The sequence below is a fragment of the Anneissia japonica genome, unplaced genomic scaffold, assembly GCF_011630105.1.
Source record: "Anneissia japonica isolate Jap-2015-1 unplaced genomic scaffold, ASM1163010v1 scaffold288297_len153801_cov211, whole genome shotgun sequence".
Classification (NCBI taxonomy): domain Eukaryota; kingdom Metazoa; phylum Echinodermata; class Crinoidea; order Comatulida; family Comatulidae; genus Anneissia; species Anneissia japonica.
Window position 1 is genome coordinate 118,104 of NW_022715073.1, and position 14,559 is coordinate 132,662.

Here is a 14,559-nt window from a genome sequence, read left to right on the forward strand (position 1 = left end):
TCATAATTTCACAAGTCCAAAACAGACTCTATTATTTCATGGAGTGATGCTAATTTGTAAACCTAGAGATGGTTTGGTGGACAAGTGTTTATTCTTCAATCTTGAGATTATGTGTTTAATCCTAGCAAGACAAATTTCTTTTTCTAATGGCCAATAAAACAAACTCCCTCGCCAAAGCCTGTTAAAGAGATATAGTGCATTAAGTATACAAAATAATCAGCCTTATTGATTGATCACCCGTCTAATAATTTATTGTAAAAAAATGAGTGTAAAATGCAATTAAACTTTGTAAATACTATGAGGCTTGCTGTAATCTGGCACAGTGTGGAATTTATGACCCATAATCTGAAGAAATTTAGAGCACCAGCCATCAAGTTTCTTATTTAGCAAATACGGTAATTTTGCCAAAAACATCCAGATGGAAAAGAAAATAGAAATACCATCTGGTAGTAGAACCCCTATTAAAGGGACACCTTCGGGACCAGAAAATGTGTCCCCTGAATAGGGGTTCTCCTTTTCAGGGGACACTAACCAAAAACACGAACATTTTTATCTACAAAGAAATGGCACTGTATAAATGATATAAATACTAAAATAATAATAATAAAATGTTCCCAATAGTATTGCATGATGTAATGTTAATCACCAAATATTCCTTTTTTTATTTAAAATATTGAGCTTTCTGTTGGATGAATGTAGCATGAATAGAATAATGACTTAGAATTGATGGTTGATGTTATGGTATGTACAGTATTAGAATCCTATATTGTACTGTAAGTACATAAAAAACAAGGGAAAATAAGTCCCCATGGTTAAGGGTCAAAATTGACAAGATTGGCTTATATATGAAGTAACAGTTATTTAGTAGGCCTATATCCAGCCCATGAAATTAGGAAAAAATTACCTTAAATTTTTACTACCTACTGTAGGCCTATATAGTATAAACTACGATTTTTCCGAATACTCGACCTTACATCGTCTTCTACAGATTGTGATTTTGTTAATTTCTCTTAAATCAATATATTGCTGGTGAAAGAATGGTCGTACTTGTATTAATTTAATAGTGTGTTTTGCATAAGAAAATCGCTGAATAAATTTCGTTTTAGCGTTCGTTTTATCGTTATCTTTGGCATGGGAACTTTCGTAAAAGCTACGATCGTATCATCATCACAGCATCACATGCTGCTTCAAAACTGCCCATGCATGTCCATGCGCATGCCCAGAATGATCTATCAGGGATTTTCCACACATGTACAGTACAGTACTTGTCAGTAGTGAAGTCACGATGCGATCGTGATTGCGTTTAAACGGACAGTAGGATTAGGCCTACAATATGTTGAATTTTGTTGTTTTTAGATAATAAACAACATTTTAAATGTGATAATAATATTGTAAAATGAAGACAAATAATAGATTTAGATAAGCATTACGATCTACTGTACGCGGCCCACGTGGCTTCAATTGGGCGATGTTTCGGCCTCGGCTGGCTAGCGTCATTCCTAGGCCTAGCCTACGAAACGACTTGGCGAGATTGAAAGACGACGATTGTACACAAATTGTACATACTGCATGCCTATTAGAAATAGTTATTGTACAAACAACTCTGTTTTATGAACCACCAATTTCCTTGGTTTGACGACGTACATGAAATTTAATGTCTGCTATAGCCTGTTTCAGTAAAAGTTTTTGACTTTCCAAGCAGTTTTTCAAGCGAAGAAATGTAGGCCTAGGTCGGCAAAAAATTGCCGTCCTGTAGCAATTCTGGCTCATCAATATTGTTGGCAATTTTGCCGATTGCCGACGTGAAATTCGTGGGCTGTATATCGATGTTTATCCTAAGGATTCAGTGGAGAAAATTCTGGTTTATTGCTCAAAAGGCGTTGAATCCCGACACAATGGCGTGTACTGTATTTCAATACTTGAAGTATGTATTAAACTATCTTAGGAAGAATTTAATATAAATCTTGTTTTTGGTAGGCATAATAAAAATACAGTACAGACTATAAATCTTGACCACATAACATTACAATTCCATTTGTTCACTGTAATTGTTTTAATTGTCAATTTATATTTTAAAATATTGTTTATAGAGGGCTTTAAAAAGAAGTAATCTGCTAGATGTCAATAGGTAGGGTATTCCAGAGGAAACCCAATGCCCAGGAGAAGGAACTGTTTCCATATTATTGACCTTACTTATTGCACCATTAGACTGTAACCTCTTGAACTTTTTAGTATAGGATGACCCCTAATTATTTAATTAAGCTTTACTATCTTCACATAGAATTTGATTATTTTAATACAAAATCCATTTGTGTGTATCTCTTACGATTAAACCATGTAGTTTAATAACTAATTGCTTTAAATTGAATTCCCTCTCATGCGACTTTTAATTTTGGTTTTGCATTCATACAGTAAATAATAATAATAATAATGATTTGTGATTACACACACAAACAGACATACCTTTGTGACCTGCTATGCCATACAGTAGTGCATTTCACCAGATGCATCTTTGTTTTTGTTTTTTTGTTTTGTGTTTTTTTTTTCAAAAATGATCAGCTGTAGGGTGCACAGTTACAGTAACATTGATTATGATTTCCGTGGACAGAGCCACACACAGTACATTTTTTCTCCGGGCTTTAGCTACAGTATGTACACACCCGCTTGCAATTCGATCTCCCCATCTCAAGACAATGATGAAGATGTTCAAGTGATGAATTCTTGTACATCTGTTATGACAGAATTTATTAACTATGCCATGATTAATTACCGTACAGTTCTTTAACGAGCCGATGGCATAATTAATTCATTATGTCTGTTAAATGTAAACTTACTAGGTTTTGACGCAATACTCCGCCTCATTAGTGCTTACGTTAGGTTTCTCTACGTGTTCACATTAAAAATGTTAGGTTTCTTTATGTGTTCATGTAAAAAGGTTAATCTACGTGTTCAGTACGTTAAAAATGTTAAGTTTGTGTACGTGTCCATGTTAAAAATATTAGGTTTCTCTATGTCTTCAGTACATGTTCATGTACAAATGTTAATTTTCTCTACATGTTCATGTTAAAGATGTTATTCCATGATACAGTGCTTCAGTGGGTTGGGCTATGGTGCTTGTTACACTCCACATGAACTGTAATTATAAATGTTTATGTTCTTATTAGAACATGGGAGTACTAGTTATTGAGATAATATATTCTCACCATCATTATTCTGTTGTTGATGTATTATTACAAAACATACGGTAATCATAATATAATATTTCTATTTTGCTTATTTCAGGAAAGAGAACCCAAAAGTTCCATCTCAGGGGGGAGACTTCGGTGCAATAGGAGATTTGAACAGCATCAAGTATGGGGAACTCATAGTTCTAGGGTAAGAATTTTTTGAAATAAAAGGTCTGAATGTAGCATCAAATCTTATTTGAATAATTCTTTTTAATATTCATGTCAAGTTGGAAGTTCATGTACAGTAGAAGCAGTTATCCAACGGTTGTGGCTCGGGCTCTCATTTCATTTCATTTCCATTTATTTATTTGACAACCTTGAGGTCGGGTTCAAAATCCTCGCAGATGCAGGTCGCATGTGTCGTTGTACAAGTCACTTTATCTATGTTTGTCCCTCTCCATCCAGGTGTGTAAGTGGGTACCTGGTACGATACTAAGCTATGCTTCTACCCGCTTATGGAATTATATTCCCCAGGGAGTTGAGGATGTGTTCCTTCTACTGTAGGTGTTTGTTTCACTTACCGGGGGAGGGGGATGTTGGAGGGGGATAATACTAATAATGTAAAGCTGGTATGTTGCATTATGCAGCTCACAGGATTTGAAAAAAGATTCTCCGAGGTCGGCAGTCTCGGCAATTTTTTACTACCTAGGCCTATAGTATAAACTACGATTTTTCTGAACGCTCAACTTTACAACGTCATCTACAGATCGTGATTTTGTTAAGTATTCCTATTAAATCAATACTGTATATTGTTGGTGAAAGAATGGTTGTACTTGTATTATTTTAATAGTATAGTATGTTTTGCAAGAAAATCGCTGAAAAAATGTCAACTTAGCGTTTGTTTTATCGTTGTCTTTAGCATGGGAAATATCACTTTCATAAATCTATAATCGTATCAACACAGGCTGTCTGTGCTTCAAAACTGTCCATGCATGTTCATGCGCATGCTCAAAATGATCTATATGGGATTTTCCACACATGTACTTGTTTGACAGACTTAGTAAAGTCACGATGCTATCGTGTTTGTAGACAGTAGGATTAGGCCTACAATATGTTTAATTTGGTTGTTTTTAGATAATAAACAACATTTCAAATATGATAGTAATAATAAAGAAGATAATAATGAAGACAAATAATAGATTTAGATAAGCATCACAGCCCGCCTGGCTTCAATAGGGCGATATGTTTTAGGCCTTGCTCCTTCCTACTGCACCTAGCCTACGAAACAACTAGGCCTAGCTTATAGCTGGGCGAGAAAGACAAGCACACATCATACGTATGCCTATTAAGAATGATTATTGCACAAACAAATCTGTTATACGAACAACCAATTTCCTTGGTTTGACGACATATGTTAAATTTAGTTAAAATGCTATAGCCTGTTTCATTCAAAGTTTTGACTTTCCAAGTAGTTTTTTTAAGCAAAGAAATCTAGGCCAAGGTCAGCAAAAAATTGCCGTCCTGTGGAAATTCTGGCTCAGCAATATGGTTGGTAATTGCCAATTGCCGACATTAAATTTATGGGCTGATTATGATTATTAAATTGATTTTGGTTAATCTGATAAAATTTATATTCTAGTTATTTTAATTGCTGTAGACTACTATAAACTCATTGATTACTACAGGAAATTAATCGATCATTATTTCATTTAATAAGTTTTAATAAATATTAATATTATTTTGAATTACCTGGTTTTTAGGCTACTGTATATCAGGTAATTATGGTGATGTTAGTTTTTGAATGTGGTATCTTACAGTACTTTGATTTGTAATTGTCAGTAACACTTCCTTTTGACCTTAATTAACCATCCTCTAAATGCCACTACAGCCTGGAGCTGATCTTACCTTTCTCGTTGCCATGGCGGTTTTGAGGCTAATTGTCACTCTCCATCTTTTGGATATATGTTGTATTTTTAAAAGTTCAAAATTAAATAGATGTTACTAATAAATATTAATATTGTCTTAATTTCAGTGTAGCTTTGAAACTATTTCATGTATCATTTGCTTTATTTATTTATTTACTTTTTTTATTTAATACTTACTGTATTACTATAGCTTAGATTTGTTTTGAAGTTTATGTATTATAGATATGTCCTGGGGAGACATTAAGGTCAATGAGATCAGGTTGCTTTAGAAAATACCAAGCAAAAGCAAAATGAAAAGTTGCAGGTGCTACAGATCCCTGAGACTAACTAAAAGGACTAGTGATTTCTAACATTACTTAGTTAGTACATAAATTAATAGTGAAAACTGCCACAAGGCGCCCCTGGAGATTCTCACAAGTTTAAATTAGTCTTGAGCCAGCATTCATTTTTTTAATGCCTGAATACAAATATCCTGATCTTTCTTATCCAATATCCATCCATGTACTGTAGGTGTTAAATCTAGTGGGCAGAGAGGTTTCCTGGGACATTTCCCCAATTCTTCCTCCCCTGTTTTGACATCCTGAGTACATTCCTACATGCCTTTGGAAAATTCAATCATCCTGAAATCTCTCCATATCTGATTGGCTGTGATGTAGCATGAAAGCCATTGATTGAATTTAATTAAAGACTCAAGCAGGAAATCTCCCAGCATGCTTGTATTACTTCACTTGCTTTATTTCAAGGATTACAAGAGTGAAGAATACATTCACAGCAATATGTATCATAATGAGCATGCTCTGTGAATTTACACGCTCCTCGAGCATAAATATTAAACCATGCTTTAATTGCTGCGAAGCAGCCAATTCATATTCTTGACAGCTATTTGACCTCTGAAAGGTCATTGTTTGTCAAAAATCAATCGCCTGAGACAACTGAAAAGCGGAGTTTCCTTCTTTCGTTCTGCCGCGTAAAATCAATTACTTTAGGCGACGTTTGTAGACTACCCTACTCGTACCAACGTCGGCATGTCGCGACGCTGGAGTACTATTCCTGTCTCTTCCTATTTCTACGTTTAATCGGCTCATGTCTCAGCCACAATATTTTGAGGACAATATTATTTACAAACCCAGTTAAACTTATTTACTAGCCTATTTCAACGTGCTAATTATTACATTTAGGCGACGCTTAAATAATGTTATAAATGTTCGGATATCCACAGCAAAAATGAACATTATTGATTAATATTTCATCAATAATGTTCATTTTTGCTGTGGATATCAACTGCAAAAGTGAACATTATTGATTATATCTAAGTTTTATTATCACCAGTGGAGGTCAGACCTTTATTTTAAGGAATCATATGAGAGCTACAAATAGGTAGCTCTCCTCTGTGTATCAATGAGCTCTATTGCCTCTCCTCAGAATTTAGCAAAATCGGTGACGTTATTTAAAGGAGATGGTGGACTGGTTAAGGTAAATTTTCACCGGGTAGTCAAAGGTTTCGCCTTGCCTTTTTGGGAATTCCTTTTGAATGTCGGTTTAAAAAAATGTTTCTCGGATGTAATACTGTACATCTAAATAAAAGTTGTTTTATCAAACGTAAATATGATTTATCTAATACTTTGATTATGAACGTTTAATTTATTTTGGTTCCCTGGTAATTCAAGGAGCACTATATTTGCCTCCCTTATATCATTTTGAGAAGCGTTCCAGAGCACCGCCTCGATCGTGATGATTTACATGAAAGTCTGCGAGGTGTATTAACCTCTATACAAAACATAGTATTACTATAAAGTACGTTTTTTCTGGTATAGATTGGTTTCTAACTTAAAATTTGGCTGCATTTCTAATCATGTTGCCCCAGGGTTCTTTTCTGTCACATTGGAAGTTAATTTGGTTTTTGTTTTTTTTTATTATTGACAAATATTTACTGTGTTTTAGTACCATAGACTTTAATAACAATAACAATCCATTAAGGACATTAAACATTAGTTTACCACTTAGGGATCAGAGTCTATCAAATTTCACACAAGATGTTGACACCTACGCAATTTATCTGCAACTGTACACGTAACAATATGGTTATGCATAATCACACTGATTTGATAGATAGCTACAGTAATGCAGGCGTTCATGTCATTGTTTGAATCTGCACTCGTTCTTAACATGGTTCGTGGAAATGCAATTTTCATCTATTGTAATTTGAATTCTTATAAAATCAAAATATATTTTTCAAATTTTCTGAATTAGAACTTTAAAAACAGCATTGCAAGGAGCCAAATCTGAGTAGAAAATATAATACTGTAGTAACACTGAATAGAATAATAGTATAATATCCTGGATTCTTTGTTGTCATTGGTTAGTTTATATTACTGTATGTTTATCCTCATCTATGTATTATGGCACCATTTCTATAATAAATTTGACAACTTTATATAATTCATTACATTGCAAATCCTACTTTAAGTTAGATAGCAGCAAGCTGTGGAGCTATTAAATCTATGTGCATGCTGTCGTCTGCTCTTTTGCTTCCCAATACAGTATTCAGTCTTTAGTAGACCCTACAGATTATTATGCTGTCGTCTGCTCTTTTGCTTCCCAATATGCAGTCTTCAATAAACCTTATATCATATTATGCTGTCGTCTGCTCTTCTGTATCCCAATATGCAATGCTTCAGTAGACCTTATTACCTTTTATTATCTACACACCCTCCAGTGGTTACCTTAAAATCAATATAATTTTAATGAAATTAGAACAGTTTCCTATCTTTACGTGTTCCAAGATTCATTTCATAAATTTAAAAATGTGATTATACTGTAGGTATTGCAGTCACATGATTAAAATAATAGAGCCACACTATACAAAGTATAAAATTCACAAACCATTGTAATACTAACATATAATGGTCTATATGGCCTACTATATAAACTTTCTTTAGCTTATGCTCTTACCATTATTGCTGTTATTAATATTATTATTAATAATAATATTATTATTTTTTAATATTATTTTATTTTATTTATTTGTATTCAATTTTAAAAAATATATTTTAATATTTTTATTATTCTGCTGGCTGCGTTGGACGAGTTATTATAGATAACCTAGTTAAAAATAAATAAAATTTATTAAACGTATACATTCATTTTAATAGTATCATTCATGTGTTTTTCCAATGAGAATTGTAAATAAAGCTGAACGTTTATCGATGAAAGCTGGTAATTAATCGCTTCTAATTCTTTTTCATGAATATTTCATGACTACTACTCTAGTGTTTATGTTTACAATGTATCAAACAGTAAACTCTTTATGTTATTAATTAATAATTTTAAAAGGCTTGGACCCTAGACTTGTCAAATAAATACTGAATTATTACCAGTGGCGGATTTAAGGGGAGGCCTGGCCCCCACAAGCTAAATCTTGCAAAATTTAACAAGAATTGAGGGAAAAAAATTCTACTCAAATTTAAGTCTTAGAAGAGTGCCATTTCCTGCCGTCCAAAGGTGCCATAATCATAAATTTTCTTACCTCATCCCCAACCATGGTGGGGCTTAGGTAGATAGACCGTCCATCTTTCAAAGTCCTTTTTAAGACCCCTCTATTTCAAATTCCTGGATCTGCCACCGTAAACTTTGATGTTAGGAATCTTTTCAGCTTTTTTCAGCTTTTAATTTTCATGTTTCTATACTTTAATTTTCATGACCTAGTGAAATTAGGCACTAATAGTATAACCAATTAAATTAATCCTACATTCCGTTAAAAAGCTGTAGCTTCCGTGGGTGGGGGGGGGGAGTGCCAGAGATCTGCCGCTCAATCTACAGTATGCAGCCCCCAGACCCCCAACCAATGTATGTTGTTTTGTGAATATTATGTTAATTCCATTGTATAATAATAACAGACTGAACGGGGGGAAAATGGCTATGTCACTTTATTTAATTTTATAGCATCATTATTTTTATTATCTGGTGGCTATGATGACAATTTAGGTCAACCCTTGATGTGAAAACTTATCGGTTCTCAAACCTTTTTTTCATGTCCAGTGCAGATTGCTCATAATAGATTATACAGTTATTAATTGAGTACATATTGTTGAATTGTTTACTTAATTGATTTCTAATATATATTCCATATTTGAAATTGTTGGGTTATTGTTGTTTAATTAAGACATTTTTTTCAATAAATTAAATAACTTAAGTGCCTCTGATACTCTTGTCCTTATACTACAGTAATAACTAAACATCTTTTCTATGTAATTAATTCTACTCTTTTGTTTGGTCATAGCATTTTTACTTTTGACAAATGAAAAAAAAAATCTATTATTAAGTTTAAAAAAATAAAAATAGTGCACTACTGGGGGAGTTGCAGTGATGATGTCACGATTGACTTGTAATAATTATTTTGCAACACGATTATATACGAGTCAGATCATAGAAATGAACTCAAAGAAGATGAGATTGCTTGTTTTGTGAATATTATGTTAATTCCATTGTATAATAATAACAGACTGAACAGGAAAAAAAAAATGTCTGCCTTTTTTAACATCTCGTAAGTGATCGGTGTCACTTTGTTAGTATGATTTATGAGACCACAATTGGCTTCGTTGGCGAGCATTGCTTCATCATACCTGTAGCATTACTGTATTCATGTGTTCAAGGATGTTCCCTTCTACGGGCTAATTATCCATGAATCTACTTTATGAATAATAGTACATGTTGGTTTACAGAGTGAAAGTTGTTCGTAGTCAGAAAGCAGCTGTATCTATTAGAGTATACTCCAGTGCTGGCAGTAGCAGCTGAATGAGTTTGCTGACTTCAGCTGAAGAATCTACTGTACTTTGTGATTACCAGGATAAACCAACTAATTGCCTATTCTCCCCCAAAAGAAAACACCCCTCAAAACAGAATCATCATCATCATCATCATCATAATCATAATCATCATCATTATCATCATGTTTGTGATCATCATTGACACTCAGTACGCATAATCGTCATCACTAACAACATTAGCTTGAGTTTCAATATTAAGGTAATCATTCTAATCATTTCCAGTTATTCACCATCCCATTTTCTATAATACTGTATCTTGTCTTATATTGCTTGCAAATGATCAGCTTCAGCTAGAAACACTACCCACACAAACCATTGCATAAGTAAATTATAAATCGTCATGTTTTATCCTCATTATTATCATCATCTTCATCACTACACCAACGTACTATTTGTCATTATAATATCATTTTCATCATCGTCTTCATTTCTGATTACATTTACAAACATAATTTCCACTACAACAATTACTTTTTGGCATGATGATTGTTTTTACATGAAGGTTTTTTTTTTATAAATATTATAATATTGCGTTCAGTCGAAAACAATGATCTTACTTTCCATTGCAAATTTACCTCAACTCTAAAAGTGTTTATATCCAATATTAAACTCTTAATCTTTTCTTTCATTACAGTATGCTTTTCTACAAATTCAATTCCCTATCTCCAGTCTTTCTTCTATCTTCCACTATATTTTTCCCACCCAAAGCAGATTTTGTTTACATTCTCTTTTAAATCAGGTGTTGAACCAAGATAACAATGTAGATTTTACCTTGCTACTGAATGACCTTAAATATTAACATTAACGATCAATTGATTTTCAAATTTAAACAAATGATAAATAACCTTGTTAGTTGTATGGTAACCATAGTGATATTAGTATAGTGTAGTAATAAGTGATATTGTGTAGTATTTCAAAGAAAATAATTGCTGGTTGTTTTCATGTAACTTTGAAACCAAAACATGTTCGTTAAAAGCATGCAAATTTTACTGCAGCTCCGTGTATTAACATCCATAATCCTTCGTAGTTGATCAGTTTATATTTTTATTGTTGGCCAGATCCATAGAAAATGAAATTTACTGTATCTTTGTACAGCATTGACCACATTATATGAAATAAATTGGTTGTTTAAACCATTGCAATGTGTGTGTGTGTGTTGTTAAAAACAGAAAAAAAGGTAAAATAAAGGAAGTTTATTATAAAATAAGTTAAGATAAAGGTATCGGCTATTTGACTGCAATTAAGTTTAAGTTTACAGTTTTGTTGTATTTGTTTATTCTGAATATACCAATTATTTATGTTTGTTACTCATTAGCTTAAGATAGGTCACTTGTTAATGGCTACACCCCTATAATTTTCTCTTTGGTCAAATAAATATGTATTATTCACCTAAATCATATAATGTACATATATTTAATGTTTTTATATTTATTTGGTATTTCCTTTTCTTTACATTGTACTAAGTCTAGGCCTGTGCCTTTTGATTGATTGAGATGTTGTTTATGTGTTTGGATGCACCATCAAACTGATGGGTGCCTCTGTTTCAAAAGCGATTTCTGAATAAATATTATTATTATTATTATGTACTGTTCGCCCTAGCACCCTCAGGGAGCAGAGTATGATTCGTCATATGATGCAGTGAGTGTCCAACTTAAGTATGTGAAGAAACAGGGTTACTCTGCTCCGCAAATATCTAATACAACACAAGCAGGAAATGATTGGTAGGGTGGAATATTGAAGAATTATTAATTTGTGGACCAGTTGTATGAAAAAACATCCTTCTTATACTAAGATAATAAGATAAAGGACTCGTGTCCCAGGGGGCCGCATGCCCTTTTGTTTTTTTACTGTTTTCGCCAGAAAGTGTGGGAATTTCCATTTTGGACGGAAGAATGTAAAAGTGGGATTTCCCAATTTTCTTGCAATTCTTAGGCCTGTTTAAGTGGTAATGTTTGCTGTACTGTACTGAAGAATGTAAAATAGAAAAATAAATGATTTATTGTCGAAAAATCTCTGTAAACATTACTAAGGTTCACAGTGGCTTTTGAAATGTATCTGAAGAGAAGTAGTTACAGTCGACATTTCCTTGTAACTGGAGCATTTTATTTTTATCACTGAATGCTAACGTAACACAATTTTATGACCCTGGTGGATTAAAATTTCTGAACTCTAGCTTCTCAACCTTTGATACAGTATGTCTAAATGTAAAATATGAAAAACTTCAATATAACAATAATTTGCTCATTTTAAGAATTAAATATATTATTAACTTTTAATCAGGCACAAATTGAAATGATAATTTTTATTCTTATATTTTTATTGGATTATTCTATTTATTTAGTTGACTTACTGTACTGTTACAGACATTTGTACAGAGGTACTACAAAATGTTTTGTATACAGTATCCACAATCCAAACTTTGCGAGAATACAGAAACAGGTATACTGTATGTTTGCGATATTATTTTTTAACTTTTAATGAGACACACATCAAAACCATCTATGATATTTTTTTATATTATTATTATTATTAATTATTTTTTTTATTTAGTTGACTTTACTGTTATAGACTTATGTACTATACTACAAAATGTTATAGCCACAATCCAAAGTTCGCAAGAATATAGAAACAGTTTTATTTATGCAATATTAATTGGCTAGGAAATTTCTTAAAAAACCTAAATGCTACTGCATCATTTTCTATTAGGTACTGTATTGTAGGCCTATGTAGCTTGTTTTACTTTGTTTTGGGGATTTTTAATGTTTATATGGAATATGAAATTCCAAAAAAAAGTTTTTTATTTATTTCTTCTTTATCATGGGTGACCTGATCAGTGCAAAAGCATTGTTATCCTCCAGGACCCAGCAACACATACAATAAAATACAATCAAATGACAAAAATCAAAAAGTACAGGCATTGTACAAAATTAATAAATGCTACAGAAATTTAAAATGTAAGAGGGATAAATTCATAATCAAATAATAATAATAATTATTATTATTATTATTATTATTCTTATTATTATTATTATTATTATTATTATTATTATTATTATTATTATTATTATTATGTTACTGAAACCTTGCCTTAAGAGGAACTTAGACAATGGAGAAATTAGAGAATAATTAAAAAATGACTTTAAGGTAAAAATATCAGGACGTTAAGGGGAAAATAACACAAAAGATATTCCCCTTAAGTCCGATTTAGTGAAGTTATTACTGTATTATTATTATTATTATTATTATTATTATTATTTGATTATGAATGTATCCCTTTTACATTTTTAATTTCTATAACCTCTGTTGATTTTGTACAGTACGATTATTATGATAATGATAATAATAATGTTAGTTAAATGAATAGGCTTACCAGGATTCAAGCATTTTCAATTGAATTTTAATAAGTTATTTAGCTCTAAAATATAAAATAACAGGCTTATATTTTTAAATTATGGTTTTTATGAGCTTCATGTTCATAATTGGAAAGTATATATCCTATGGAGAAATGACCCTAATTTAGTGCTTTACATTTTCTATCCACATGTTCCACACCCTGTTACATGATCAAGTCCAGCTGCAGTAGCGAATAATGTCATTAAATAATGAGGAATTTTGATTGCTAGTAATCAGTGGTTGCCAGATACTTTCTATATTTTTCTCCTAAATAAAAATAATGAACTACTGTATGTATGGTCAGAATACTGTATCATTGGTTGTTAAAAGTTCATTCAATGTTCACAGTATCACCCCTGGCCCCACTTACAGTATTAATAGTTGTCCTGTGTACTGTGGAATTTTTTAGTTCCTATGCATGTAATGCAATAGGAACTATTGTAATCACTCTTGCTATTTCCTATGTTTTTTATTGTGTGTAGTGTGTATGTGTGTGTGTAGACATTTATGCAAATGCGCATGCGTCAAAGAAAAGTTTTCCGACATTTTGTTTTACATCGCGTGTGTGTGTGTAGACATTTATGCAAATGCGCATGCGTCAAAGAAAAGTCTTCCGACATTTGTTTTACATCGCGATGCAAGATCGATGTGAAGTTTCTGCAGAGTTCAGTCAGGGCTCACGCTAACCGACCGGAATGCCGGCATGGATGAAACTATTTTGGTTTTACGGCAAAAAAATCATCTGCTGTAGGCATAGGTATTTTGAAGAAGGCCTAAAATAAAACTAAAATGTTTTAATACCTGTCTCTTATACACATCTAGATGTGTATAAGAGACAGATTATACATTGTCAAGTGTGTTCATTCAACAAATGACGTAAGTAAATGAAAAGAACAAATATTTTCAGCTCATAATGTCACTTTTATTTGAAAAGTTAACACAATGATTTAATCATTTATTTAATGGTTAAAACATACTATTTGTAGGAAATTAAATTACATTTGATAAAAACAAAATTATAATTAAATCAGTGCTGTGGTAAGCTTTGGCACCGCGGCCTGGACCGACACTAATTTTGACCGACACTAATTTACAACGATAATGTAAGTTTATTAAAGTATGACTGCGCATGTGTTATTTATTTCACATACTGTAAATATCATTTACTGTTTGCAGTCACGTAAATATATCCACTTCCTTCTTTTTTTAAAGACTATTTGTATTAGTAGCATTTTTCCAGGAAGTCTA

The 14,559-nt window shown here is 32.3% G+C and overlaps 1 protein-coding gene across 2 annotated transcripts in view; it reads left to right on the top strand.

Annotated features, from left to right (window-relative positions):
- The window catches only part of LOC117109148 (E3 ubiquitin-protein ligase pellino homolog 1-like), a 37,110-nt gene that overhangs the window by 4,022 nt on the left and 18,529 nt on the right, over positions 1-14,559 (top strand). For both annotated transcript variants that reach the window (XM_033251398.1, XM_033251397.1), the window contains exon 3: positions 3,283-3,375. In XM_033251398.1, the coding sequence (XP_033107289.1) occupies positions 3,283-3,375 (93 nt within the window). The remainder of the gene's footprint in view (positions 1-3,282; positions 3,376-14,559) is intronic.